Here is a 26,879-nt window from a genome sequence, read left to right on the forward strand (position 1 = left end):
GGGACAGCTTTACCGCGACGCATACTTGCATGCGAGCTGTGGGCATGCCTCATTCCTGTATGCGAGCTGTGGGTGGTGCGCTATCACAACTTCATGTAAGCATCCACTGTCATACATTCCAAAAAATAATTGGTTTTTATCGTGGTCCGTCCACGGTTTGGTTTGCTACAATTGTACAAGGCTGGTTGGGGGAGTAAGATGGTTGTAAGTGCAATTCTATCTAGGTGTCGGTCGAGGGGTGTCGGTCGAGGGGTGTCGGTCGAGGGGTGTCGGTCGAGGGGTGTCGGTCGAGGGGGGGTTTTGTCGGGAACTTCTTGTCGCGTGGTATGTCGGGAGGGGGTGGGTGGCGGGATCTTCTTGTCGGGCAGGACTGTCGGTGGGAAGGGGAGAGCCGGCCCAGCTTTGGTGACCCATCGCTGAGCCGGCACATACTAGGATGCTGCGACGTACTGAAGGGTATTGTAAGGTGGGTTGGCGGTGGGCCGCGGTTGTATATCGCCGATATGTGGCCTGGCTTCGGTACGGCTGTGGTACGGCTGTTTGTTTCTGAGACATCAGGTGTGTGCATTGATGGAGTGTGTATCGGTGGCGAGCGGCAATTGAATGATGGTGTCAGACCACGTTACACAGGTCGACCTCCACATGCAAGATTTGTATCGGTGCAACCTGAGCGCAGGGTGAGCGGAGGGAATTTGGTGCCGAAGCCCTGACATGGCATGGTGTTGCGGCTTGGACATTACTATGTGTGTATTCCCATTGTACCCTCCCAAGCTCGAACGACGACCATCACAACCCCCAAGACCAGTCCACAACCCATCTCTCCAACTTTGACCACCTTGCTCATCATGCCATTCATCCGCTGTATGTAACAACCATCTCGCCTCTCAAGTTCATCCTATGCTACCTGCGGCCAGGACCACGAGGGCGCGCAAAACCGCCACCGTTGCCGCCGCCGCCTACGCGAGGCCCGAAGGCGTTGAACGCGTTCTGGATTCTAGCCGAGCTGTCCGACTCGTCTTCGTCGTCGTTGGGCGCCGGCGATGCAGCAGCAGGCGACGCATTGCCGGAGCCCTGGCTCATCTGGGAGCTGGTGCGGATGGGGCGCGGCTGACCAAACGTAGCCGGCGCACCGAACACGGCTGGCGAGGAGGGTTTGGGCACCGAAGAAGGCCGGTTGAAGCCAGCGTTTGCGGGCGCAGGGGCACCGAAGCGGCCTGCTGGGGCAGGTGCACCGAACATGCGGGGCGCACCAGTGTTCAGGCTTGCCGACTTCTTTGCGGGTACGGCGTCACGGATGGACGAGTCCGTCAGGTCGCTCTTGTCGCTAGTCTCGAGCTTGCCGACGACTTCCATGCCGACCTTGTCCTGAGCGTCCTGCTGGATCCCGCGCACGGTGGTCGAGTACACCATGCGGTACTTGACCGGGCTGCCGGTTGGGCACCAGTAGATGAAGACGACGCGACCCTTAGACGGCTGCTCGGGTGACGGCGAGCGGGGCGGCGACGCAGCCTTTGGCTCGTCCGCGATCTTCAGGCCGGTGATGTCTGGAACATCATCTTTGCCGTTCTCTTCCTTGTCCTCGCCTTCAGTCTGTTCAGCTCCAGCACTCTCAGTCCCCTCCTCGCCCTTCTCCTCGGTCTCATCCTCCCGATCCTTACCCTCCTTCTCTTCCGCATCGTAGCGGGGTGCGTCGCTGTGCATGACGTTGCGGACGCCGCCAGCTGTTGCCTGGAACGTGTCGCGCGAAGCGGCGGGTGCCGAGGGCGTCGCAGTTGGGCGAACAGGCTTGGGGGGCGGGGACGTGGGGAATGAGTAGAAAACGTATGCGGGCGACTTGTCGGGCATCTTGGAGGCGACCTCGTTGGGCTTGCATGCCTCCGAGCGGAGGAGGTTGATGGCCGCCGTGTCCTTCGCGTCAATCTCCTGTATGTCAGCTACAATGGTTCTGCGTCAGCTCACAAGCGTAACGATCCAGCCGTCGTCGGAGCGCTCGGCAGCCTTGCTCAGCGCCTCGTGGACGCCCGCCTGCCACTTGGTCTTGCCGCTGAGGCCGATGACAGCCTTGACGCGCGCCTTGTGGACCTCGCCGTCGACTGCGGTGCGGCGCGCCTCCTCAGCCTCGGCGGCTTTGATCTCCGCAAGCGCTGCCTCGGACGCAGTGAGCGGCGGAGGCGACGCCATGTGGTTCAGATGGCTCTTGAAAGCGTGAGGGGAGAGGTCGGACTGGGGTCAGCAAAGCTCAGAGAGTAGACAGCTGCTCCGGATCTGTCTGCACTCACGGTCGAGGTCGCAAACCAGTCGTGCTTGAAGTTATTGGCACCGAGGGATTTCATGAGCCCAGCACGCGACGACGCCTGGAGCATCTTGGCGCGCACGCCGGCGTTGTCAGGCACAAAGGTCACCATCATCCACTCGTAGGCACCGAGCGACTTTGAGTCGAGGCGGTACGCGAATGATGCGGGCGTCTTCTTGTCCGGCAGCGTGTCAGGAAGGAGTGCAATGTCGTCCGAGAAGCTCCCCTTGGGCGGGATCGAGGTGACATGCTTGAAGGCCTCTGGGTGTCAGCGGGGCCGGGGGAGGGAGGAGGGAGGAGGGAGGAGGAGGGGAGGGAGGAGGGGAAGGAGAGGGGTGGGTGTAGAACGGAGCCCGGGGTATGCAGAGGGATCAAGCTACGAAAGAAGCGGTACCCAAAGCCCCTCGATCGAGAGTGGAGAGAGACTGGTAATGTCGGGCATCGGTGCTCGTCCACGTCGCCAATGTTTGGCTCGGGCTCGAGCTTGAGCGCCAACGACACCACGACGGATCCGCAGATAGCAGAGCTCCAACTGCGCGCTATAGGTCGTACCCCCTTCCCTCGCCCACTACCCTCGTACACCCGCACTCACCGCCATCGATCATGAACACGACAGCACGGGTCGACTCTGCGTCGCGCTGCGCGGCAGAGAAGGCCTCGGTGACGGCGGTGGGAACGCGGATGCCCGACTGTGCGGACATTTTGATTGGCTGTTAGAAATGAGACGAGACGAGAAGAGGTGAGGAGGGAGGATGGAAAGGGGAGAGGATAGAGAGAAGGTGTTGTGCGTATGTGTTTAGGTGGATTGGAGCGAGGATCAAGGATCGAGGTTGAGCCTGGCTGGAAGTGTCGGTGCTCAGGCACCATGCAGTGACGTCGCGTCTGGCGTTTGGCGAGCCATCAACCATCCACCAAACTTCTATAGTAATGTGCAGTGTGAATGCCATGCATGGAATATGAAATGAAACGAATGCTATGAGAGCCAGTGTATGCATTAGGCGACGCGCGCCTTCTTGTTCTGCCCGCCTTGGGGCGCAGATCTCTTGCCGGACATGGTCACGTCGCTGTCCTCCTCCTCCTCTTGTTCGGCTTCTTCGGGCTGCGTGGGGATCCCGGGCGGAGGTACGATGTGTGGCTGGCCCAAGACCGCCTTGTACGTCTTGCGCGCCTCTGCCGTCAGCTAGATGTAGGCGTTGCAGCTCACGTGCACGGAGCAGGACGCTCTTGGCTGTATGTGAGAGCGCGTCCTTTGCGAGGTTTGCAGGCACGCCGAGGATGGTTGCGCTAGTGTCAGCTTTCTCCAAGGGTGTCAGCTGAGACATACAGGTTGACGACATCAAGTGGTCCGCGCAGCGACTCGTCGCTTCCCCCAGGACCGGAGGAGAAGATGATGCCCTTCCCACCCGTGACGCGAACCAGCTCACGCGCATTGCTGAGAAAGTTCTGCCTGTACTGCTTTGCGACCTCTGGCGGTGTGGAACGGGGAGGGAATAGTCCTGCAGCATAGAGAATCTCGAACTGCTGTCAGCTGGTACCGGATAGTTAGCTCACGACAACGCCGTTACGGTGCGCCTGGCGGATCTGCTTGCTGTTCAGGCGGAAGTGGTATGGTCTCTCGTGCAGTGGTACCGTGATGATCGCGAGTTGGTTTGGCCCAGGGACTGAGAGGTCGGTACACGCCCGCTGGAGGGCCTTATCGCTTCCGACGTAGCAGCTGAGGATATCGTAGTCACGCAGGGCTAAGGTGTTGCTGGCCGTCTGGTGTCAGCCAAGCAACGCACAAAAGCTGCTCAATTCAATAACAATTGCTCACAATGGGGTGCACCTTCCCGTCATCCAGGCGCATATGGTACCGCGTCACCTGCACCAAGGAAGGATTGGACGGCCCGGCGTCCGCCATACGTGGGTCGAGGTCGGGGTATGGGAGCAGGCGTGTCTCGGGACTCCCGAAGGGGCAGGGGAGGACGTGGTTGCTCTGCTCCGCTGTGATAGTGTGCGCGACGACAGTGTATCCGACTGGTGTGAGCATGGAAGGGAAGGAAGGTTCCTCACGATGACCCGCGACGGCAACGCCGCGCGCGACGCGGTCCCGCTCGACGCCGGATAGACCGGCCCAGCAGTCCGACGGGCGTTCCGGAGCGTCAAGTGCCTTGCCATTCCCCTTGCCTTTGCCCTTGCCCTTCTTCTTCACGGGGGTGTTCGTTGGGAACGGCAGGAAGAGGTCGTAGTACATGGTGCTGTTCGTGTGGCGATTGAGGCTTCAGGCCATGTAACTCATGTAGCTCATGTCACGGTGGCCTCAGTAGTTGAATTCCGTAAAGTCAAAACACAGATCGTGATAAAGTCACGTGCCTTTTAACACACGTGTAAAATGATAAACCTGCCGGCTAACTTCCGCCTCTGAGCAGAATTATTATCGCGCGCCGCCCCCCTACTATTATTGTCCCAAACTCATATCCTCACCCCCTCACCTCCTCACCTCCCCTCACCCTCACCCAATACTCACGCCATGTCCACCACCGACAAGACCAACGGCGCCGACCAGGTGTCCGCCGAGCAGATGACCTCGCGCGACTAGTAACTCGAACACAAAGAGTCCGCTGACAACAGCTACGCGGACAGCTATGCGCACTTTGGCATTCACGAGGAGATGCTCAAGGACCAGGTCCGCACCATGTCGTACCGCGACAGTATCATCCAGAACAAGCACCTGTTCAAGGACAAGGTTGTTCTGGACGTTGGGTGCGGAACTGGTATCCTGTCCATGTTTGCGGCTAGCGCTGGCGCCAAGCTCGTCATTGGAGTGGACATGAGCAACATTCTCGACCAGGCACAGAAGATTATCGACGCAAACGGCTTCCATGACAGTGCGTCAATCTCCTGTTTACCTCGCTGACATGCAGAGATCGTGCTCCTCAAGGGCAAGCTTGAGGACATTGAGCTTCCCGTCAAGGAGGTCGACATTATCATCTCAGAGTGGATGGGTTACTTCCTCCTTTACGAGTCGATGCTCGACACCGTCCTCCTTGCGCGCGACAAGTACCTTGCTCCCAACGGTCTCCTCTTCCCCGACGTGGCCACTATCTACATCGCGGCGATCGAGGACCAGGAGTATAAGGAGGAGAAGATCAACTGTGGGTCATTACTTGCGTTGCTGAGCTAATGATAGTCTGGGATGACGTGTACGGCTTCGACTACAGCTGTATCAAGGACATTGCGCTGCGCGAGCCCCTTGTCGACTGCGTCGAGCTTAAGAGCGTCGTCTCGCAGCCTTGTGCCATCAAGCACATTGACATCCGGACCGTCACCAAGGAGGACCTTGCTTTCAAGGTCCCCTTCCAGCTCAAGGCGACGCGCAACGACTACGTACACGCCTTCCTCGGTTGGTTCGACATTCAGTTCTCTGCATGCCACAAGCCCATCAGGTTCTCCACAGGACCCCAGGCAAAGTACACGCACTGGAAGCAGACCGTGTTCTACACCCCTGAGACCATGACCGTGTCGGTGAGTAGAGTACGGGTAGTCCCGAGGCTAGCGCGCAACTAGGCGAACAATCGCGCTGACAAACAGGAGGGTGACGTTATCAAGGGCGAGCTCACCTGCGCGCCCAACGCACGCAACAACCGCGACCTGGACATTGTGATCGACTACGAGGTGGAGGGTGCCGAGGCCGTCAAGGGTTCGATGACTTACAAGATGTGCGTACACCCATCCCCCTCAACGCTGATCACTGACAGGTCTTAATGTTTCCCCTTACTGCTGCCAATGTCGCTGTCCACCTACAACTACATTCCCTGCATTCCGCTGCCCCAACAGGTACTAGTGGCTGTCTGTCCCTTCTCTTTAGACATGCATTGTACGATACTCCGAGCAGCCGAGGGAGCGAGTTGGGTGCAGCCGAATTGGCGCAGCCTGGATGATGGTGAGAGAGAGATGATTGCATAGGGCGGGGCCCCTGGTTGCGTTCAAGCACACGTGAACCGTGAACACGAGTTCTAGTTTTAGTATTCTTGGCATGGACGTGGCGTCCAATTTTCGCCAGCCAAGAAAAGTGAGGCTGTGTCATCCGTCACCGTCCAACAAGGCGGGTCGCGCGTTGCGGATCGCAGAGCGAACAGTGCTGACAAGAAGAAGGAGGACCCTGTATCACTGCCACGTTCTACGCTTCACTATTCCCAACTTTTCCTGAACCAACCCAAGAACTGAGCACCACGCAACTCGCCTAAGCATGACATACATTCCTACACCGGGTTTGGCTGGAGGTGCAGGTATCTAACATTGTGGCCGCCCGGCCGTGTGCGCGTTCGTTGCAATTAAGATGGAAAGGGTCAAAAGAGAAAGAGAGGTCGTCTATCACATCTAGGCAATAGAGTGCTCAGGACGCGCGCGGACGGGGCTCGAGATGACCTCGGCAATCTCGCGCACCTGCTGGTCGGCGTTGGCGTCGCGGCCGTCGACAACGTCGCGGATGAGCTCCATCGTGTTCTCAAGCGAGCGGCGGCGGTTCGATGGCGACGTGCGTGTGGTGCCGAGCGAAGCAGTACGCGAGTGTCCCCGGCGGAAGCTACCGGGCGTCGTGGGTGAGGTAGGCGACGCCGGAGAGCCTGGCACAGCAGGCGCAATGGGAGATGCAGGGGTCGAGTTCGATGGCGACGCAGGCATGTTCTCGTCGGGGTCGATAATGTCAGGCGGCAGGCGCTCGTTCTCAATGTCCGACTTGCGCGCGTCATCGAAGCCCTGGATGGCCTCCTTGATGCCCTCGGCGCCATTGGCGAGGAGGCCAGCGGGCAGCATTCCAGAGCCAGTGAGGCTCTTGAGCTCGGACACACGCTCCGACTCCTCGCGAAGGAGGGAGAAGACACGCGACATGCGGCCAACAGCGAGAATCTTGTTCTTGATGACCTGCCGCCGCTCGGCCGACACCTCGTCGGTATCCGCCTCGGGCGTTTCGGGAGTGATCATCGGCGTCTCCTCCTCCTCTTCGAGCTCCTCCTTGGTGCAGCAGTTGAGGATCGCGATGAGCATGTCGGTGATCTTCTCACCAACGAACGGCAGCGACCACGTGAAGACGTCCATGAAGTTGGGCAGCCAGTACGGGTGCGGCGTGCAGTTGAACTGGCGAATGTTCATCACGTTGGACTCGTACTTGAGAACAGCCGCCTTGTTCGAGTAGACGTCGAGGTAGTTGGGCGCAGAGAAAATGGTCATGACCGAGGGGAAGCCGGTCGTCTTCGTCTTCTTGTACATGCGGTAGCCAGCGTCCTGTGCCTCGTGAGCACGGATGATTGACAGGAGATTGTTGCGCTCGAGGAACTGGCACGCGGCGTTGTACGTGAAGAAGTACGAGCAGCCGCGGACGTGGTTGTGGATAAAGTTCTCGGACGGGTTCTTCTCGTTGCCAAAGTCCTCTAACGGGTCAGCCCAGAGAATGTCGCACATGAGGCCGTGGGTGGGCGGCTCGCGGAAGCGGTTAATCTAGCGTCAGCTCTTAGAATGGATCCTAGCTTACCGCGCGCAGGTCGTCGAGCGTTTGCAGCTCGGGTGAGAGACCACCGTGGATGCAGAGGAACTGCTTGTTCATGATCGCCGCAAGAGGAAGGTTGCAGAACGACTCCATGCACGCGTTGTAGACTGTCTCAGAGTACTTGTGCTTGCACTCGAGCTTGAAGGTGAAGTAGTCGGTAAGGTGGCGGCACTCGTGATTGCCACGGAGGAGGAAGAGGGTGTCGGGGTACCAGATCTTGAGCGCCCAGAGGTAGAGTACACACTTGAAGTTAGATCAAGACGCGACGCCAGACTCACCTCGATCGAGAAGTAGCCGCGGTCGACATAGTCGCCGAGGAAGAGGTAGCGCGTGTCGGCGGGGTTACCACCGACCTCAAACAGCTTCATCAGGTCATACTGTCATTAGTCCGTGCTCGATCGATCCCCATCGCTGTTACTTACATATTGGCCGTGTATGTCGCCGCACACTGAGGGTCAGCGCCGAGCTCGGATCGCGCTGCCACGTACCAGTAATGGGTGCGTCGACCTCCAGAAGGTTGGGCTCTGAGCGAAGGACCTCGCCACCCCTGTTGTCAGTTGTGCTCGCGCGTCGATCGCGTACTTTTCGAGAATGTACAGCGCCTGGTCCTCGGTCAGACGACCCTCGCGATAGAAGTGATTCTTGAGGAACGCAATGTCGGGCTTGGACCGGTCCTGCTTGCTCCAGAACTGGTCGTCGGTTGGCAGGTACATTGCTGGAGCTTGCACCTTTGGGTTAGCAAGGTGCCACGACGCGCCATGGGACAGAGGCGGAATGCGCCCGCGCACGGAGCTCGACTCACATCCTTGACAACACGCTCGGTTGTGCTAACAGTCTCGCCGTTCTCGAGGGTGTGCTGGGTGAAGTCGATCTCGGGGACGGGAATGTTGTGCTTGTTGGTGATGGCCCGAAGGGCGTTGGCAGTCTGGGTGGTAGGGGACGCCATGGTGGTGGTGGGTCGCGCGGGCCCGGGGATGACGGGAAGGCGTGTCTACGTGTAGGGGAGTGGCGGGGGTGGGAAGAGCTGGCTGGGCCGCGTCTAGTGTGGTTGCGGGTAAGTGTACGTTGTCAAACACAGACCCAAATGATGAAGAGGGATGTCTAAATGTCTAGGAAGTGGGAGTGATGGGGAGGGGGGGGGGAAGGGAGGGGCAGTGTCAAGGACGGATGTGGCTTCGAAGCACGAGACCTAACTAGAAGCACTATGTAGTGGAGGGTTGGAGGGTTGGGTGGGGTGGGGTGGGGTGAGGTGCGTCAATGCTACTACGGGTTGGAATGCTTCCTTATGACTTCCCTCCTTGCACCCTGGATCCAACACGACGCGCCATACGTCATGATCCCGCTAACCCCGCAACTGAGTTAGGAAGCACGTGGCAATCTAACACCAGGCCCGGTACCTTGGATCGTTGGATCGCTCACCCGCTCGAACTCCTCATACACCATGCCAACTATAGAGGACTACCTTCCAACAGTCGAGGACGTCTTTGACGACGAGACCGACCTCCCGCTCCCCTCAAGCTCGCGCGCCCTTCCCAACACGGGGATGAAGGGTGCGCTGCTCGAGGAGATCAACGATGACAACGAGCTCGACCTGGGCCTGATCCAGGAGCAGGGACGCGGCGAGTACGGTGCGAATGCGCGCGCGCCACCCCCGTCTAGCCCGAGTAAGGGCAAGGAGCCGGAGACGGCTGCCGATGTCCAGCGTCCACAGCAGCCGCAGATGGACCCCAACACGCCGATGGGCGGGTTTATGGGCGACATGATGAAGCTACAGGAGGTTGAGGAGGAGCGGATTGAGAAGCTGCGCCGTACGTTTGGGAGTACCAAGATCGCAAAGGATCCGAGCGTGTACAAGATGTGAGTGGCGAGAGGAGCGGCGAGGCAAGGTGGATTTCGGCGGCAAATGGGATCAAGGACCAGCTTTCGTACGGTACGCAGAGCTGACACACCAGGTGGAACTCGGTCTACCCGCGCTACTTTGACGCCAAGGTATCGGTCGCCGACGGGCGTCGTGTACCGCGCAAGAGCGCACTCTGGTGGCCGCAGGCGACTCACATCGCCCAGGCGTGTGCGTCGCTTGGTCTTCCCTCCGTCCTCGAGCCCGAGAAGACACACCCCGCCGACTGGGAGAACCCGGGCCGCGTCAAGGTTCAGCTTGAGCGTGATGGGCGCCTGATCAACCCGATCGTGAAGAACCGTGAGTCCGCGAGCTCACTTACTTGTGAGATGAGCTGACCCCAGGCACTCAGCTCTACGCGCAGCTCGCACGGCAGATGCAGAACGCCAACCCCAAGCTCGTGCCGGCCGAGGCGGAGATGAAGCCGCGGAACGGGCCCAAGCCCAAGGAGAACGGCAGCAAGAAGAAGGGCAAGGGCAAGGCCGTCAGGGTTGTCGCGCCGTTCGCGACGCGGCCGCCCGCCGCCCCTCTCCCTCTGCCCAGAATGGACGAGCGGCTGCCGGTCCACTCGCCAACCGCGGCCACGGGCGTCGCTGTCAGCTCTGTAAAGCGCGACCTCGAGGCAGAGAAGGAGGCGAAGAAGAAGGGTATCGCGCCTCCCGAGGAGGGTGCCAAGGCGCCTAAGATGAAGCGCATCATGGTGCGTGGGAAGCGGTAGTCCCGTAGTTCGTGGCTCGGAAGAGCGTCGCGCCGCCTTTGCTCGCGTAGAGGACGCGCTGTTACAATTATATGCATTTCAAACATTGCGATCTGACCTGGGAATGGGGCATGGGTGGTGGTTAACAGCGGGGTAGTGACTAATGGTGGGTACTGTATTAAATGGTGGGTATTGTCTGTTGGTGGGTATGCATGGCCGATGAGAGACTGGCTTTCAGTGTTGGCATATAGGCGCTAGTCGCGCCGCTGGATGGGCACAGTAATGGTGAAGGGGGGAAGGTCGGCGAGACGGTCGACGTTGCCGACCACAGCGCCGAGCTGGCGTTCAAGCGCTTCAGCGAGGTTGGACGGGCGGCCGAGTTCGCGGTACAGACTCCACGTGAGCTGGAGCTGGGCGAGTGACGAGCGTACGGCGGCAATGTCCTCGGGTCGGTGGGCGACGACCTGGATACTTTCGTACGAGGGGAGGGGCGGGGCGGGTCTAGCGACTGCGACCGCAGCCGGCACGCGGTTACGCGGGGTGTTGGAGAAGAGGTCTGCGTGAGTTTGCGCGGAACGTAAGGCAACTCACTGTGGACGCGGCCGATCGAGGCCTTCTTGGCGCTGCTCGTGGTGCTATTAAGGCTACCAGGCCCTGTTTTCAGTTACTAATGACATCATCTAAGAAGCTGAGGGGAAACGTACGGCTCGGTGTGGGGGTTTGACTGAAGGTGACCTGCCGGTCGGGCGGTGTTAGTGGAGGAGCCTCAGCTCTACTCATGCTCGAGGGATACGACCGCGGCGACATGGAGGGCGGCGTGGGCACGGCTGGGAAGCGGGTCTCCTTGACACCTGGGCTGGCAGGGGGTATGCTTAGCGAGGAAGGGTATGAGCGCGGACTTGTGGACGGGGGCGTGGGGATCGGGGGAAGAGAGGAGTGGGTGGGTGGCGGGGAGGTGGTGATGAGCGACGGTGAGGGTGTGATTGGTGGAGAGATGGAAGAAGGTTGTGCAGAGTTGATGGAAGAGGGGGAGTAGGTTAGAGTAGGAGGAGGGAAGGTGGCTGAGCGTGGCGAGCGTAGGGCAGGAGGGAGTGGGCGGCGCGAGTTTGAGTTGGTACTCGAGCTGGGTGAAATGGTCGTTGGAGTCGGTGGTGGAGAGAGCGAGCCGAACGCCGAAGGTGACGAGGCCGCACCATACTCCCAATCGAAGAGGCCGAGGACGCGGCTGAATGCGGGGCGTTTTTCAGGCATGGCGAGGTCGGACAGGGGCAATGGGTTGGTGGGTGGTTGAGTGATCCAAGTTGAAGAGCTGGAGAAGGAGAGAGATGGGGTGGGTTAAGTACCAATGTCAATGGGGTGTCGATTGTCAATCATCAGATCATGATCAGAGAGGGGCAGAGTAGCCATGACAGAGTTTGTATGATCGCTTGATGAACGATGGGCGATGGGCGATGGGCGATATGCAGTGTCAAAGTGCACAGTCATGTCCATTCCATGGGCAGCTGGCCACCTGGCCACCTGGCCACCTGCGTGGCGCGTTGTCCGCTCGGCGCCGGATCGTCACAGCTTGCGGCCTGGGATAACGACCACAGTCAGCGTGACGGCAGCCTATGGGCGTTCTGTGTGTCTGGGCACCGAGGAGGCCGTGGGCCGTGGAGACGGCAGTACGCGAGACATTGACCTATTACAATCAGACGCGTGAGTCGTGAGTCACATCCTCGCTGCGCGATCGCCGCCAGTAGTTGTCGTCAGTTCCAAACTCAGCTTGGGGGAACAACCTCGCTCCTCCTCGACCTCGTCAAATTCCCCAACCCCTTGTCTTGACGACCTGGTGTTACGTGACGCAACAGTCCAAATGGGTGATCGCCCGTACATGTCAGTAAATGGTCCGTTAGCTCTTAGCTGTAGCTCACTCGCTTCTTCGGAAGGCCCGCAGCTGCGCTCGACGGTGGCCGTTCGACCGTGCGATGTTAGGCAGGAGATAACCTTGGACGCCAGGACTGTTTGCTAGCAACAGGTAGACAGGTACAGATGAACTGTAGGTAGTCCTATGGCTACCAACGCTGTAAGCGTCGTTCCCTACATCTGTTGGATGACGCTGTGGCTCCCTCCACCAGGACATACCGTCACAGCACCCAGAGGGAATGTGGAGGCCGACCCATCACATCCACGCTCACTCCGTCAACACTCGTTCCAACGCCCCAGTCGACTCATCACCCACGCTCTTTAAGCCCATCATGAATCCACCCTCCCTACGCCTCAACGCAACCATCTCCTCCTCCCTCCACCCCCACCTGCATCTCTCCCCACTCAACCCCGACCCAACCTCCTCCTCCCCGTCCAGCTGCGTCCAAGTCCGCCTTCACCTTCCCGACGCCCTCTTCGTCGATCCGGACGAACTGGTCGATCTCTGGGGTGCTCCTTCCCTCGACCTTTCCTCCAAACCCTCCCTTGGTGCAGACCAAACCTCTCCTGTATGGACTCTCTCCCCACGCATAGTCGACATCGAGCGGCCCGAATCTCCCACCCTTCCCCCTCAAAGCCTCAAATCTCCCCAAACCGGGCGGAGTAAGCTGGATCTCGTCTTCACCGGCGCCGTCGACGTGCCATTACACGCGCGGTATCTCATCCCCGACGCCGCAGAGGCGAGTTGGGACGCCATGATCAAGGCGTTTAATGGGGATATTTATCGCGACGTGTCCCTGGGTAGGGTGGAGGCTGCGTATTGCGGCGAGAGGATGGAGTTTGTCGATACCAATGCCGTTGCGCGTCTCCCGGTTGGCGATGCCGCTTATCGGTTACCCGTCGAGGCTGTTACCGCAGCGGTGGTGTGGGCGGGATGGGCGTGGGTCGTGTACGCTCTCGTGCGGGCGACAAGGGGCAAGACCAAGACAGAGTAGGCCAAGACGGAATAATGCAGGCCTAGAGTGGACAGATGCACATGTTGTACCTCCCTCCTACTTCCCTCCGCTGTTTTCCTTGCGGCCTTCGCACCCCTCGCACTCGTGCACACATAGATATGGACATCACAACTAGAAGGTATACGACAACAGTACCAGAAAACTCAGTAAACCCGCCTACTTGGTCGGCTCCTTCTCGCCGCGCGCGGCGCGCGACAGCGAACGCAGCATGCTCCCGAACACGCTGCCCGTGCTGGTCGTGTGGTGGTGGTGGTGGTTACTCTCGCGCCCGCGCTCCTCGCGGGGCACGATATTGCCTGCGCCGCTGGGGTTCAGCTCGGTTCTCGTACAGCTTAATTGAACTGCGGCTGCACCACGCCGCTCATCGCAGCATGGCAGGACACAACAACCCGCAGCGCAAAGCTTGACAGCACACTCTACTCACCCACGCCCGCCGCGGATCGGCTGCTTGACTTCATCCTTGTAAAACTTGTCGCGCGCCTCGCGTTCCTCAAGCGAGAGCGTGTCGAAATCAACTGGGGCGAGGTCATGAAGGACCGATCCCGCGCCTCCACGACCAGTCGTCTTACTGCGGTCAGCCCGTCCCTCTCTCCCCCCAATGACTCACAGAAGCGCCGGCTCGCCCTCTTCGTACTTCTTCTTAACCTGCGCCTCATAAAGCTCCTCTTGCCTACGACGCGCGAGTTCCTCCTCGCTCGCCTCCTCGGTAATATTACCATACCCTCCACGACCAGCATGGAAACCGCGGTTCCGGCTCTCCTCGCGGCCATTACGCGTGCGGCTAGTGGAACCACCTCTAGGCAGGGGCGAGTTCATATTCGGATTGCTTGGGTCGCGCGCCTCGGACCGCGAGCGCGAACGGTTCTCGATATTACCAGCCCCACCGCGACCGGTCGTGAAAGTCTGGTTCTCGGCACGGCCGCGGCGCTCAGCAATAAGAGCGTCCTGCAGCGCGTCCTCTTGCATTTCGCATATGGCTTGGGACTTGGGGTCACGGCTCGGGGAGCGGATGTTGCCTGCCCCGCCGCGGCCGGAATGGGTAGCCTTGGGTCAGCATGGAAGATTGTTCAACCGATGACGCATTGGGCCAGCATGAAGCAGGAAAGGGTAAGAGGAACTCACTCTGTCGACGGAATGGTCGCGCAGCTCACGACCTCTCTCGCCTGCAAGTTCGTCGGGACCACACGAGAGCTCGCGGACAATGTTTCCGGCACCGCCGCGGCCAGTTGAAATGAGTGGGTCACGGCCCCGGTGTTCTTCGTTCATGGTTTCTGGAGTGAGCGAGTGGGAGAAGAAAGGTGTGCGAGATGAGATATGATAACGGGTAGGGGTAGTGGTGAGTGGCGAGTTGGCAAATGACGAGTTCACGTTGCCACCCAGTGACTGGTCGATTGGGTGACTCGTAGTACTAACGTCTATACATTAGGCCAAGACCCAAAGACCCCAAGCGCCCTCAAAAGCACCACAAGCAAGTTGCTCGGGATTCTCTGCACATTTGGCACAACGACGGCGATCTGAATCAACAAGAGAGACACTATCGGTGGATGAGCCGTGATTGGCCCGACGACATGCGCCATACCTTATCCCACCGCAGTTCCCCTCCCTCCCAAGGTCAGACAGACTTCATAGCTGCGGCCGATGATCGGGAAGATTCGGGCGACGTGGTCATAGACGATAGCAGGCTTGACAGATGAAAGAGGGGTGATAGCTTTGATAGCATGCTAGCTATCTCTCATCTGGACGGGGAAGGGGAGGGCTAGGATTCGCTCGTGTCTTATCGCTCGCTCCATCATAGTATTCCCAAGCCACCAAAGCTGCACACACACCGATAGTGTATAACGACATACACTCCCGGCATTCCAGCATCTCACTCTCCTTCTTGTGATCGCTATCGCACAATCGCGGATCGCGGAAAACTGGAACACTTACCCATCAATCCGCGCGGTACTGGCGCCCGGCCAGGACTGAGGGCGCGCAGCGCACTGGCAAACCGTTCACTTGATGGTGCGCGACCGGCGCGCGTCGCCGACGGTGTGCGGAAGCGTTTTAGGTCACTCTCAGAGGACGAGATGGGGGCGAGGGTAGTCATGGGTGTATGTGTACAGAGATGGGGCTACAAGTTTATCATCTTTCAATCTTGATTCAACGTACAAGCAAAGGGTGGCCAAAAAGGGACTGCGGGGGGGGGGGATGTTCAGGGATATAAACGTGGGGCCATGGGGGCAAGGCGTGCGAGGGACCTGGATGAGGGAGGATGCGGATTGAGCGGGAGAATGTTGTCGCTTATTCTCTATGCCGAGCAAATTAATACTGAACGGCCGACCCACCGGACATTGAAGCAGTTCCACTCCGAGGGGCATTGAGATGAGCTGCGCCGCTCAGACTGTGCTTGGTCATAGTCGAGGTCGAGGTTGAGGTCGAGATCGTTGCGACCGCCTTGCTCATACTCATGTAAAGCAGCGCTTACCTCGCACAGTTGGTCAGTAACCCCAAAGCTCACATATCACAGAAGGCAAATGTCGAATGTCGAGCTACATGCGTTGGTCTCAATACATCCCCCCCTTCTGTTCTTGACAACTTGTCCCAGCATATGCATATACTCCCGAAGCACAGATAAAATATAAAAATAACAGTTCGTGTTTCTAGTTTTGATGTAAAATTACTCACGCGTCGAACTGGACGCGCCGAGATCAACAGGGTCCTCGGTCTCCTTCTCGGGAGTCTGCACCCTCGTCTCCTCCATCGCCTTCTCCTCCGGCAACGGCGGGGTACGCTCGACGGGATCGAGATGGTCAATCTCCCGGTCCATGCCGACATAATCATAAGCCCATTCGCCAAGGAACGCGTCGTCGACGCCGACAATCTCCTGTTCCTCGGAACACCGAAGCCGGAGCCCAGGCACAAAGTGCATGGCCCAGAGGATGATGGTCGTCACGGCAAAGGACCACGCCATCCCCGAAACCGCGTCGGCGATCTGCTTTCCAAGCTGCACGTAGTTGTGGTTGATCCAGCCGCCTGGGATGACTGTTGTGCCGTCGAATCCAGCGACCCGCGAGTCGGCGAATAGGCCGGTGAGGATACATCCCATGAGGCCACCAATACCGTGCGACGCAAAGACATCTAGAGCCTCATCGATGTGGACGAGGTACTTGAGCTTGGTGCCAAAGTTTGCTGCAACGCCGGTCACGAAGCCAATTGCGACAGCGGCGGGCGCTCCAACGAATCCGGCAGCGGGGGTGATGCCAACCAACCCGGCGACTGCGCCGGAACAGAAACCGACCGCTGAAAACTTGCGTTCCAGGCGCCAGTCGAGGAGCATCCATGTCAGCCCGCCGACAGACGCTGCGAGGTTGGTCACGATACAGGCCTGAATCGCGCGGAGGTTGGCGGAGAGCGCACTCCCGCCGTTGAACCCAAACCACCCGAACCAGAGGAAGACTGTACCGAGAACGACAAAGGTTGTGTTGTGCGGCTTGTACGCGAGCCGTTCGGAACCGTATCCCCTCCTCTTACCGAGGTAGAGCGCGATTGCTAGGGCAGCCGTTCCAGATGAAATATGCACTGGTGTGCCGCCAGCAAAGTCGAGTCCACCGAGCACAAACGTCCACCCGTTTGCGTTCCATGTCCAGCATGCAATGGGGCAATACACGAGGGTAAGCCAGACGAACATGAAAACTGTGACTGGGCCAATCTTGGAGCGTTCGGCAAATCCACCACATGCAAGGGCGACGGTGATGATGGCGAACATGCACTGGTATGCGCAGAAGACCAGAGCTGGAATGCGAGTGCTTCCCATACTAGGGGCGTCGAGGACGTTCATGAGGCCAAAGTGCTTCAGGTCGCCGATGAAGAGGGAAGCAGTGGACGAGAAGGTTAGGGAGTATCCCCAGAAGAACCACTGGAATGAACCGACGGCGATGGCGCACATCGACAGCATGATCATTGAGAGGGCGTTCTTGCGTCGCAGAAGTCCCGAATAGAAGAGGCCGACACCGGGGATCATCCTGGTGTCAGGGAGGCAAGAGGAGAGATTGCGGAGAAAGGACACTCACAACCAGACAAGGGCCATGCCGGAAAGCACAAAGGCAATGTCGCCAAGGTTGTACAGCGCCGGCTCGGCGTCTGGAGCAAACGTGGCGAGCATGTCGCCTGACATTTCTGTATAGGAGATGTTCTGGTGTCAGCGGGGGGCTATGGGCCGCCCTGCGAAGCGGGTTGGGGAGGGGCATGTTGGGGGTTGGGGAGGGGCATGTTGGGGGTTGGGGAGGGGGGAGGGGAGAAGAGGATACAGCGATTCGTGGCAGGTGTGGCGGACCACTGGAGGTATACGCGGATCCTCCACGGTTGGGAGAACTCACCACCATGGCTAGAAAAGTTTACCAAAGTGAAGAAGAGTAGAGTAGAGTATGCGCTGAGAAACTAGGAGTGGCGGCCTTTATGAACTATGAGAGCCATCACGCGATACCCAGCTAACACGATGCTCTCTCTCTCCCCTCTCTCTCCTCTCTCTCAGTATCTCAGTACCCCGCCTTAACTTCTGGCGCCCGATTGGACCTTTGTATCACTATCAAACTATCGACGCGTATCGACCTGCGCGCACCCCGCATAAAGAAGCTGTCAAGTGGCATTAGTGCCACAACACACTCTTGGCACGGCCATGTCCACAGCTCGAGATGCGATAAGGTATTTTGGCCACGTGGCAGTCTGGCCCAAAGTAGAAGCGGGATCAAAATCCTCAACGCCTTATCTCGTGTCCAAATCCGGTCTGTCCCGATCGGCACCTCGGCACTCCGTTTTCAGGTAACAACACACAGATACGCACAGACAACCACGAACAGAACATGCATGCCTGTACTGTCAACTGCCAGCTGTCGACTAACATAGAGTCCAGTCTAGGCCGGCGTCGGTGAGTGAATCTCAGAACGGGGCAGTGAGACAATGAGACACTAGGCACTAGACTGTTGACTAGCGGCTTTGGACTAGCGGCGGGAAACATATCCGTTCGGTGTTTGAGTATTTTGGAATGGAGTTCTCAAATCCGCCGAGCAGACAGCCGAAGCCTTACGGAGGCGGCGAGTCTGGACCATCCACCTAAGTATGAGGTTATCAAAGCCCGTCCACTTTGTGTATCTCCGGCGCTCTCCGAATCCTCCACTGTGTCGCCTAGACTCGTTTTTGGATCTCGGAATGGTCCGATTCAGTTCCGCATTCGATCCTACAGTCATTCTGGTCATTCTCTCCGTATCCCGGCCGAGCGAAACTCTAGTTCCAGAGCCAAACTAGCCATGTTCGATGCATTATATCTCTACTTGTCCATTTGTCCATAAACAAGTCATTGCCTGTCACCAATTGCAGCTTCACCATCACCCACACACCACACCACCTCACCACCTCACATCACTCCTACAAGTAACCCAAACCGGCTACAACTACCCCCAACCTCCCCACCACTGCCACCTTACCCAAACAACCACCCAGAATGAGCGCAAGCCGCCTCCAGCGTCGCGCGTGCGCCCCGGAACCCCGCGGTCGGGGTCGTTCTGCCGTTCCTAAACGCACAAACTCGAGCATAGCATTCTCCTGTACCTCCCTCGACGTGGCATTACACGCGTGCGGATCGCTATCCATCACCCCCTCATCCCCGTCCTCCTCGTCCTCCTCTCCCTCGCCTCCGACGAGTCCAGATGAAGAGCCCGACGCGCTCGACTTGCCCCCCGACGCGCCGACGGACGGTGACGATGACCAGCCCGAGATCGAGTCCACTGCGTCTGTAATCACGCGGGACCACACCACGCCATATCCGATCTATCCGACGCACAAGCAGAAAGACCCCCGCCTCGCCCGGGTAGCTGAGCCCTCTGTACGTCCCCCAGCTAGCGTGACCAGCCAAGTTATGATAGATTCTGACACCAGGCATGTACGCCCCGCCCACGGCCGCAGAAAGGGCGGAGTACGCTGGGCCGGTCGCCGCTCAGTACGACCATCACATTGCCTGCCGATGTCTTGCCATAGTAACTCCCATCATCTCGTCTCCAGCCATCTCCATCCCACCTGTTTCCTCACCCTGTACAAATGTAGCACTAGACTCGGTATTCTATGACATGACATGTCCGTGGTCCAGTGGTTCGATGACCACAGAGGTCAGATCCGCGCCCGACCATATCCCGACCATCTGCCGACATCGGGCGCGACAAGGCTCACGAACAACACAACAGACCAGCTGATCTCTATACCACCCACATTCAGACGGAGGGCGCTCTGGAATGAGGTGGGTGGCGGACGTGGCGGATGGCCCATTGTCTCTGGACTGGTCCTGCCTGAGATTCGAGATTCCGGAACCTGCCAAATCTCCGGGTTACACCGTATGGCCCATAGCAGAACCACACTCAAGCATCTCTCCGTTCTTGCCGATGCCCGACTACCGATGGAAGAGGGATGCAAGAGGAAAGAAGTTGCGCTGCAAGTGTCCTCGCCACAACTCTTTCCGCACTCCACAACGCGTGTGCGAAATTTGCCATTACAAACATGACATCACCGGCTAACTCCAAGTCTAACCGGTGAGCGCGGTGAGGAACGGTAACAGAATGCCGCAGGTCCTTCTGTAGCCTCACTTTACAAGTTGCTTTTCGACTCACTACTCTCTGTTCAGTCTTCCTCAAACATGCAACGACACCAGTGGGCAGTACGTCCAACCAGTGGGTCATGCTAACTCCAGCCTGCGCGCCACGCGCCGATCCACGCGTCTGCGTCCGCGACTGCCATGCCATACGCTGCCCAATACACTCCCCTCACGCCGTCCTTGGCCGGCCAGGCCGTACCATTTAGTTCTTTTGGTTCCTTTGGTTCCTTTGGTTACACCCACGCGTCGCCGCCATCCCACTCTGGACCACCTCTCTCCCCACAACAACACCGAGTCCAACTCGCCCGCGTGCACGAAGTCGATATCCCGTCCCGGCCCCTCACGCCACGGCCACATAGCTCCCACCCCTCAGCGAGGGCACACGCATGGCAGCGCCGCCTGGATGCCGCGCACGCTGCGCTCCTCGCGGATCTCGAGGTCATTGGGGACGACGAGGGGCGGCGGAGGCTGCGGATTGAGGCGCATAATGATCTCGTTTATCGATGGAGCTGGGAGCGTGAGGTCAATCCTGGGCCTAGTGGGGCGCGCCTCTAGCCTCTACAGGCGTGCGTCAATCCTCTCCACCGTTACAAGCGCCCACGCAGCGCTGTTCTCATCTCAATCAGGCATCGACATCACCCATCGACATGTGCATAGTCGGCATCTGGTCTGGCCAGCAGGCGCGAGCAGGCCCTACACCCAGGTGACGGCTGAGCCTCGGCCGAAAGACGACGGCCACCTTAGACTACCACTCATTGTACTGCGAGCATAATATATTACATGACAAAAGATTCTCTAACTGTATAACTGATCAATTCCGCACACTCCGCTCTTATTCGGCGCGCCCAATGCCCATAGCCACACGGACGAGGGTCTCAATCGCCGCGCCCGCATTGTCCTGCAAGTCCTGGTCCCACGAGACGCGGCCCGACTCGAACAGCGCGACGATCGTGCTGCCGCCAAACGCAAACCAGCCAAGCTCCTGGCCGCGATCGACCATCTCGCCCTCCTGAACTGACGTGCCGATGCTGCCCACCACTGCTCGTCAGCTCTGTCGTTCTCGTAGACTTACTCATCGCACCAATCCACACCGTCATGACAGTGCCAAACTCCTCGCTCTCGATGGGGACAACCTGGCGCACGTTCTCGCCATACACATCGAGCGAGGACCGGATGGCTTGTGGATTGACAGTGTAATAGTCGCCGTCGATCATAGTAATCTTGCCGATACGCCCGCGCACGGGTGAGTGGAAGCGGTGGTAGTCCTGCGGCGCGAGACGGAAGATTGCGAGCCCTCCACCCTCGTACTTGTGCACCTCGGATGCGTAGCGCGGACCCAGTAGCCGCGAAATGGTAAAGTCGCGGCCCTTGATCCAGATTTGCGTCGCCTGGTTGACAGAGTTGAATGCCATCATGCGGCTGTCGGCCATCGACACGAGCCGGCCCGGGTTGCCAGGCTCGTCAACCGGGCGCGCGTCTGGACGCAGCTTGCGGTAGAAAAACTCGTTAAACGTCTTGAACGAGTCGAGCGGGTCGGCAATCTCGTTCATGTTGAGGCGGTGGAACTCGATAAAGCCAGGGATGTCGGCTGCAGAGGCGGGCGAGTCGTACTTGATACCCTGTTTGACGGAAAGCGACTTCAGCAACTTCTTGGCCCTAGCACGCGCCATCTGCGATCCCGCACCCTTGTAGAGCACGCGGATACCGATGCGCACGTATACAGCCATTTTCTCCTCCTGGAGCTGACCAGTCATGCGGTCCTGCACAATGGTGTTGGCAGAATTGGCACCGAGCGAGTAGCGTCCGACGGCGACCTTGTTGACCAGCTTGGTGAGCATCTTGCGCTGCGCCTGGCTCGACGTGACGTAGCTCGCCGCCATGATACGGTCCACGCGGTTCCAGTCAGCCGACGCGCAGACAGCAAGGTGTGTGATAATGTCCTTCTCACTGCGCTTGCCGAGGCGGGGGCGGTGGCACAACGGACACTCCCGGATATTGATAACGCGCTCAATCTGGTCGTCACTATGATTCGTAGACGAGTCCTCAACATCCGAGCTGGCCGGCGAGGGTGCATCCGTAGGTGGTAGTGTCGACGACTTTGAGTCCCCCCGCACGGAAATAGTCGACGCCTTACTGCTACTGGTCGACGTCTGCTGCTTCGGCAAGCTGGCCAGCAGCTTCTCATCCAGGGCGTTCGTGTCGATGTCGGTCATGGAGGTCACCTTCCTCTTCTGGTCAGGAGACTTTGTGACCTCCTCCTCTAAGGCCTGCACCACTTCGTCGACTGTAAGCTCTTCGCCGCTGTCGGGGTTCTTGCCAACCCGGGTGAAGAAGCTCTCAAGCGTCTGGTGGGTGAGGGTCGAACCGAGCGAGTCCAGCATGGTGGTGAGCTCGACAAACGACATCATGCCCGTGTCATCCGCGTCGTATTGGAGGGTGTACTGGCGCCAGAAGCGCTGACGAAGAGCGTCGTACGGCTCGTACTTTGCGCGCACGGTCAGAGTGGGCGAGTGACGCGCCTCCCACCCCTTGTCCTTTGCAGTCAGGACGGGCAGCGTAAACTCCTTGACCTCATGCTTGCCGTCCTCGTCTTCAGCGTAGAGACCCGTCTCTGGGTCAGGCTTAGGGGCGAGGGCCATGAGCTCGGCGAGCGGCAGTGTGCAGTGGCCGACCATGTCGTTACCCGACACCTTGTCCCAGTCAAGGACAGCCATCTGGATCGTGAAGCCAGCCTCGTGTCCATGAACGTGGAAAAGGAGCTTCTCATCCCAGGTCGGATTGAGCGAGTGTCGGATCACACGCGTGCGGAACACCTTCTTGCCAAACGAGATGACCACGAACGGGTCCATGTCAAAGCCTACACCGAGGGCGTTCTTGAGTTTAGGTAGGTCGGTCGCTTTCGAGACCTCCATCACGACAATGCCTTGCACGCCCTTGGCCGGGCCCTGGGAGAGATGGAACGTCTTGCCCTTTTTGCCCTTGCGTGGGAACTTGAGGCGGCGCCGAGCCGACGCAGTGCCACTAGATGTTATGGGCGTCGAGCCACCACTCGAAAGACGGCTCCCAGCGTCGGCAGACGGGGAGGTCGCCAGGAGCTTTTCACCAGCTGCGTCATACGGGTTCTGGTCCATGGCCTGAGGCGATTCGCGTAAATAGCCATCGCCGTCTCCTTCGAGGGCGTCCTCCATCTCGTCCTCTTCCGAGCTCGACAAGCCATCGTCGCTGAGGTCGCACTCGTCGAACACGAGGTGGTTCTTGTTGGTGTCCTTCTCGCCGGAGAAAGGAGCAGTCATAGCGGAGCCCACCACCTGGAAACGCGGCGTGGACGTCTCCTCGCCGTCGCGCGACATCATGACGGTCCCGATGCCCTCGTGCTGAAGTGTAAGTTAGAGCAAGACGACAGACACAAGCCATGCGGCCAAATATCACGTACAGCAGGAACACCTAAGACGCTCATGGGCCCACCCGTAATGAATGCTCGCGAGAGAATAGTATTGTGGATCGTGGTCGCCCTCTTGAGTGCTTCCGCGGGATCCAAACCAGGGGCCGGGAGGAACCCGATCTGGAGCGAGACGTTTCCAGAGACCTTCTGCCCGGCACGGGACGAGATCAGCCCAAACGATTGCACCTGTCTGTCAGCGGCGCGACCGATGATCACACTCACCGGAAGGTTGTCGTTCCACAGATGAATGTCGCGGCCGCCAAACCAGTGCTCAGCGCCGACATTGAATTCGCCCATGTACTCCTTGCGCATGAGGTCCTGGCTTGTCAGCACAGCTCGGCGAGTGTCTCACCTTGTCCCACATGACGGCCTCGAGGCCGCGTCCGCCGATCACGGCGGCCAGACTTAGGTAGATGGGATAGTCAAACGTGCTCGACTCGGGCGGGAACGAAGGGTTGAGGCTGCGCTTGACCACTGGCGTCGTAAAGCGCGTGGCAGGCGCCATAGTCATCGTAACAAAGCTTCGGTCAGTCGCATGCAAGCCTTGCACTCACGGGTCGCTGAAGCCGTTACGGTCCTTGGCGACGAGGTCGTTGGCGCGCACAACGCGCACACGCAGCACAGCTGCCGGTTCCTCGCCTTCAATGGGTCGACGGGGCCCGCGGGCAGCGAGGGCGATCTGCACAGGGTCTAAGGGGAGGTGTGGCAACTGCGGCGACTCCTTCTTACGGGTAAAGCTTAGGCGCTTGCGCGGTTTGTTATCGCTGGCGTCGAGATGCGCCTCGCCGACCGAATTGAACGACGATGCCGTGCCCGAGCGCTGCAGCTGGGATTGGAGGTGGAAGTCGACTGTGGAGTCGTCCTCATGGCTGGACGCGCCAGTGGGGGTCGAGCTACCGCTGCGCGTGAGTGCCGACGCCGCGAGTTTGAGCGGCTTGAGCGGCTTGGATGCGAGACGGCGGAGGCGCGGTTGCTGGGGCTTGTCCTGCTGGGGAGGTTCGATTGGTGTGGCGGGAGTCTCGGTGAGGACGGGGGTCACGCTAGTTGAGAGACTGGGTAAAGGCCGGGCGTCGCCGCCGCGCGAAGGGAGAGTTGGTGCCCTCATGGAGTCGTGAGAGACTGTATGAGCCTGCACGGGCGGATTTGTGGGGCGGTGTGAGAGAGGGTGTTGCTGAGAAGGGTGAGAGGGGGTTGATGTTTGTGGGTGAAGGAGGAGGAGTTAAGAGAGAGGGAAGGGGGTGTGAGTGTCTACGTGGTAAGATGTCTTGGGTGTGATAGAATGGAACTTGGTTGATTAGAGTATATAGGATAGATCAAGTGGTGCTGTGCAGTCTACTTTACCTGGTGCGGCATGTGCGTTGGACGACCTCACCCTTGGGCCCTTGGACCTTGGACCTTGGTCCAAGGGCCACTGCACAGTAGTCTACCGGCCTGCAGGTCTTCAGGATCACAAGATCAACTAGGTCATCATCCTTAAAGGTAGCACTTGCCCTACCAGCCCTACACCGCAGCTTCCGCTTCCGTCATACTCGAAATCACACTATACCCACCCCAAACTATTCAGGTATCAGGGTCAGACGCGAAATAGACACGCACACCATTAGGTAACGTCTTTAGAGTATTACAAAACACGCATCATTGTGGTATGATGCAAGACAAAGGTACAAACAAGTTGCACACCATTTCTAACATTCTCCCACGCGCCAAGCGTACGACACCCTCTCACGGTATCCACCTCTCCGTCCATACACGTTCATGCTTAAACGGAGGCTTCAACGCCTCTGCCACCTCGGGAAGCTCCCTCCGCAGGGCACGGGGAGCTGCACCATTCAGGTGACGTGTATATCGCAACTGTGGCTGTAGCTGTGGCGGTGCGCCCCCGGCCCCCCCCTTGCCCTGCACATTTCCGTCGGATTTGGCGGCTTCTTACCAGATCGACGCGTCTCGCGTCTCGCGTCTCGTGTTCCAGGCTTGTGTTTCAATGTGGAGGGAGTTGGCAGATCGCAGATCGCAGACCGCAAATCGAGATCGGAATGGCAAAATTGGTATTGGCGAGTGAGTTGTCTCTGGTCATACTGGCCCAGATCGACCAGATCTGCCATATGTTGGTCTGTGCGATCCACTTTGCCTCAGCAGCTGGTAATTACCAGCTATAGACATTTGTGCGTTACGATGGCGTACGCTCGGACCCCCCTCGCTACTCACAAGCAGGGTTCTCTTCGGTCCTCGCTGGCCTCCATTGTGCCATGGTTCATATGGGATACCAACTCGACGGGGCGAGTGTATGTTGGGACTTTGATCACGGACGGCATGGTTCTTCGGTCGGATGATCGGCTGTCAGGCATTCCCAGGCGCGCCAGGCTGCAGGCGGGCCTCGCCAGATCAGGCCCAATTCGACAGCTCGACAGATCAGCTCTCATCCTCTCGAGATCGACTTGTAAGCATGTACGCTCAACTACGGGTGTAGGATTGACAGCGACGTCTTCTGAGAGATCATGGTAGTCATATGTTGACATCTTGGTCTAATATACTGCATGTACAACGCCTATCGCGCCTATCGTAGGTACGCCGAAACCAGGGCATCGTCGGGCCCCCTTGCCGCCTGGTAACGTACACGCCTCAATGCCTTTCTGGACATGAGCGTTCTGCGCGCTGGCGTGTTTGGTGTCACTGACCGATACGTCGCGCGCCCGTGGAATAAATGGGCACCCGTTCAGCGTGATTTTGGTCTTAGACGATCTACGCCTCCTCTAGCTCGACAAGCCTCATCTTCACCTCCTCACGGTACTGGTCAAAGACCCCGTGTAAGATGAGTTCGATCCCGTTCTGCCTGTCCCTGCTAGGTCCGTAACCCAGCATGTAGTCTTCAAGCCTCTCCACACACCTCGAGAGGAGGAGCCACCAACCGTCCACGTCTTTCTTGATCTCAAAGTACGCTCCGATTGGGGCGGTGAGGTCGACCATCTGGGTCGCGATCACGACTGCGATTTCACCAGTGACGTATCGGAAGATCTTCTCCCAGAGCCTCGTGAGGTGAACGCGGTTGTCAGGGTCAACCATGCAGACGAAGCCGTTCATGATGTTACGTTGGACTTGGTCGCTTTGTTCCCAGAGGGGACCGAGGCGGCGGATAATAAGATTAGGATTCGGCCTCGATAACAGGATTCTGCCTCCAGCATTCGAGCTGCTCAAGGGCGGCTCCCATAAGGTGCCCCCAATCTCGTGCTGGAGGTAAAAGTCGACAAAGCTGAAGAATACCCCCGATTGCATTACTGAATGCAATGAGTGGTGCGTGGTGGGCGGGTGACAGGCAGTTGGCGGGCTTGGGTTGCTGGAGATACAGTAGTTATAAAGCAAATTCAGAGTGCCAGAGTATGTTTGGTACGGATTCGTTCCCACAAAGGACAGCGCTCGGACCATCTTCATCGCCACCAGCGTGAACTGCCTTCACTGCTCAGGCCACAGCGTGCTCTGCCTTCGATCCAT

General features: G+C 58.7%; 13 protein-coding genes across 13 annotated transcripts; 5 read left to right on the forward strand and 8 right to left on the reverse strand.

The window, feature by feature from the left end:
• Positions 1 to 900: 900 nt before the first annotated feature.
• TWF1 (uncharacterized protein) lies at positions 901 to 2,994 on the reverse strand (the record flags this gene model as incomplete). The annotated part of the gene is made up of 5 exons (XM_060599939.1): positions 901 to 1,583; positions 1,659 to 1,923; positions 1,960 to 2,223; positions 2,280 to 2,554; positions 2,886 to 2,994. The coding sequence occupies 5 exons, from the start codon at positions 2,992 to 2,994 to the stop codon at positions 901 to 903; spliced, it is 1,596 nt and encodes a 531-aa protein (XP_060456582.1).
• A 293-nt stretch (positions 2,995 to 3,287) lies between these two features.
• Positions 3,288 to 4,526, reverse strand: RPP1 (uncharacterized protein; the record flags this gene model as incomplete). The annotated part of the gene is made up of 6 exons (XM_060599940.1): positions 3,288 to 3,463; positions 3,498 to 3,577; positions 3,618 to 3,811; positions 3,845 to 4,051; positions 4,107 to 4,309; positions 4,346 to 4,526. The coding sequence occupies 6 exons, from the start codon at positions 4,524 to 4,526 to the stop codon at positions 3,288 to 3,290; spliced, it is 1,041 nt and encodes a 346-aa protein (XP_060456583.1).
• A 276-nt stretch (positions 4,527 to 4,802) lies between these two features.
• Positions 4,803 to 6,037, forward strand: HMT1 (uncharacterized protein; the record flags this gene model as incomplete). The annotated part of the gene is made up of 6 exons (XM_060599941.1): positions 4,803 to 4,870; positions 4,904 to 5,160; positions 5,197 to 5,427; positions 5,463 to 5,797; positions 5,864 to 5,991; positions 6,031 to 6,037. The coding sequence occupies 6 exons, from the start codon at positions 4,803 to 4,805 to the stop codon at positions 6,035 to 6,037; spliced, it is 1,026 nt and encodes a 341-aa protein (XP_060456584.1).
• A 615-nt stretch (positions 6,038 to 6,652) lies between these two features.
• On the reverse strand, positions 6,653 to 8,763 carry CcaverHIS019_0401400 (uncharacterized protein; the record flags this gene model as incomplete). Its single annotated transcript, XM_060599942.1, has 7 exons — positions 6,653 to 7,768; positions 7,803 to 8,060; positions 8,096 to 8,194; positions 8,240 to 8,265; positions 8,306 to 8,364; positions 8,400 to 8,545; positions 8,620 to 8,763. The coding sequence occupies 7 exons, from the start codon at positions 8,761 to 8,763 to the stop codon at positions 6,653 to 6,655; spliced, it is 1,848 nt and encodes a 615-aa protein (XP_060456585.1).
• A 495-nt stretch (positions 8,764 to 9,258) lies between these two features.
• SEC65 (uncharacterized protein) lies at positions 9,259 to 10,432 on the forward strand (the record flags this gene model as incomplete). Its single annotated transcript, XM_060599943.1, has 3 exons — positions 9,259 to 9,674; positions 9,770 to 10,014; positions 10,059 to 10,432. The coding sequence occupies 3 exons, from the start codon at positions 9,259 to 9,261 to the stop codon at positions 10,430 to 10,432; spliced, it is 1,035 nt and encodes a 344-aa protein (XP_060456586.1).
• Positions 10,433 to 10,665: 233 nt separating this feature from the next.
• CcaverHIS019_0401420 (uncharacterized protein) lies at positions 10,666 to 11,662 on the reverse strand (the record flags this gene model as incomplete). Its single annotated transcript, XM_060599944.1, has 3 exons — positions 10,666 to 10,967; positions 11,003 to 11,065; positions 11,116 to 11,662. The coding sequence occupies 3 exons, from the start codon at positions 11,660 to 11,662 to the stop codon at positions 10,666 to 10,668; spliced, it is 912 nt and encodes a 303-aa protein (XP_060456587.1).
• Positions 11,663 to 12,648: 986 nt separating this feature from the next.
• CcaverHIS019_0401430 (uncharacterized protein) lies at positions 12,649 to 13,311 on the forward strand (the record flags this gene model as incomplete). The annotated part of the gene is made up of 1 exon (XM_060599946.1): positions 12,649 to 13,311. One exon carries the CDS (start codon positions 12,649 to 12,651, stop codon positions 13,309 to 13,311), a length of 663 nt encoding a protein of 220 aa, XP_060456588.1.
• A 177-nt stretch (positions 13,312 to 13,488) lies between these two features.
• CcaverHIS019_0401440 (uncharacterized protein) lies at positions 13,489 to 15,421 on the reverse strand (the record flags this gene model as incomplete). The annotated part of the gene is made up of 5 exons (XM_060599947.1): positions 13,489 to 13,636; positions 13,757 to 13,900; positions 13,940 to 14,376; positions 14,455 to 14,603; positions 15,262 to 15,421. The coding sequence occupies 5 exons, from the start codon at positions 15,419 to 15,421 to the stop codon at positions 13,489 to 13,491; spliced, it is 1,038 nt and encodes a 345-aa protein (XP_060456589.1).
• A 570-nt stretch (positions 15,422 to 15,991) lies between these two features.
• Positions 15,992 to 17,696, reverse strand: CcaverHIS019_0401450 (uncharacterized protein; the record flags this gene model as incomplete). Its single annotated transcript, XM_060599948.1, has 3 exons — positions 15,992 to 17,336; positions 17,385 to 17,506; positions 17,691 to 17,696. The coding sequence occupies 3 exons, from the start codon at positions 17,694 to 17,696 to the stop codon at positions 15,992 to 15,994; spliced, it is 1,473 nt and encodes a 490-aa protein (XP_060456590.1).
• Positions 17,697 to 18,811: 1,115 nt separating this feature from the next.
• Positions 18,812 to 19,344, forward strand: CcaverHIS019_0401460 (uncharacterized protein; the record flags this gene model as incomplete). The annotated part of the gene is made up of 2 exons (XM_060599949.1): positions 18,812 to 19,192; positions 19,246 to 19,344. The coding sequence occupies 2 exons, from the start codon at positions 18,812 to 18,814 to the stop codon at positions 19,342 to 19,344; spliced, it is 480 nt and encodes a 159-aa protein (XP_060456591.1).
• Positions 19,345 to 19,993: 649 nt separating this feature from the next.
• On the forward strand, positions 19,994 to 20,506 carry CcaverHIS019_0401470 (uncharacterized protein; the record flags this gene model as incomplete). Its single annotated transcript, XM_060599950.1, has 2 exons — positions 19,994 to 20,014; positions 20,048 to 20,506. The coding sequence occupies 2 exons, from the start codon at positions 19,994 to 19,996 to the stop codon at positions 20,504 to 20,506; spliced, it is 480 nt and encodes a 159-aa protein (XP_060456592.1).
• Positions 20,507 to 20,783: 277 nt separating this feature from the next.
• On the reverse strand, positions 20,784 to 24,498 carry PSD2 (uncharacterized protein; the record flags this gene model as incomplete). Its single annotated transcript, XM_060599951.1, has 6 exons — positions 20,784 to 20,989; positions 21,024 to 23,325; positions 23,385 to 23,579; positions 23,616 to 23,711; positions 23,746 to 23,914; positions 23,948 to 24,498. The coding sequence occupies 6 exons, from the start codon at positions 24,496 to 24,498 to the stop codon at positions 20,784 to 20,786; spliced, it is 3,519 nt and encodes a 1,172-aa protein (XP_060456593.1).
• A 1,634-nt stretch (positions 24,499 to 26,132) lies between these two features.
• CcaverHIS019_0401490 (uncharacterized protein) lies at positions 26,133 to 26,663 on the reverse strand (the record flags this gene model as incomplete). Its single annotated transcript, XM_060599952.1, has 2 exons — positions 26,133 to 26,229; positions 26,278 to 26,663. The coding sequence occupies 2 exons, from the start codon at positions 26,661 to 26,663 to the stop codon at positions 26,133 to 26,135; spliced, it is 483 nt and encodes a 160-aa protein (XP_060456594.1).
• Between the last annotated feature and the right edge of the window lie 216 nt (positions 26,664 to 26,879).

This window comes from Cutaneotrichosporon cavernicola (genome assembly GCF_030864355.1).
Source record: "Cutaneotrichosporon cavernicola HIS019 DNA, chromosome: 4".
NCBI lineage: Eukaryota > Fungi > Basidiomycota > Tremellomycetes > Trichosporonales > Trichosporonaceae > Cutaneotrichosporon > Cutaneotrichosporon cavernicola.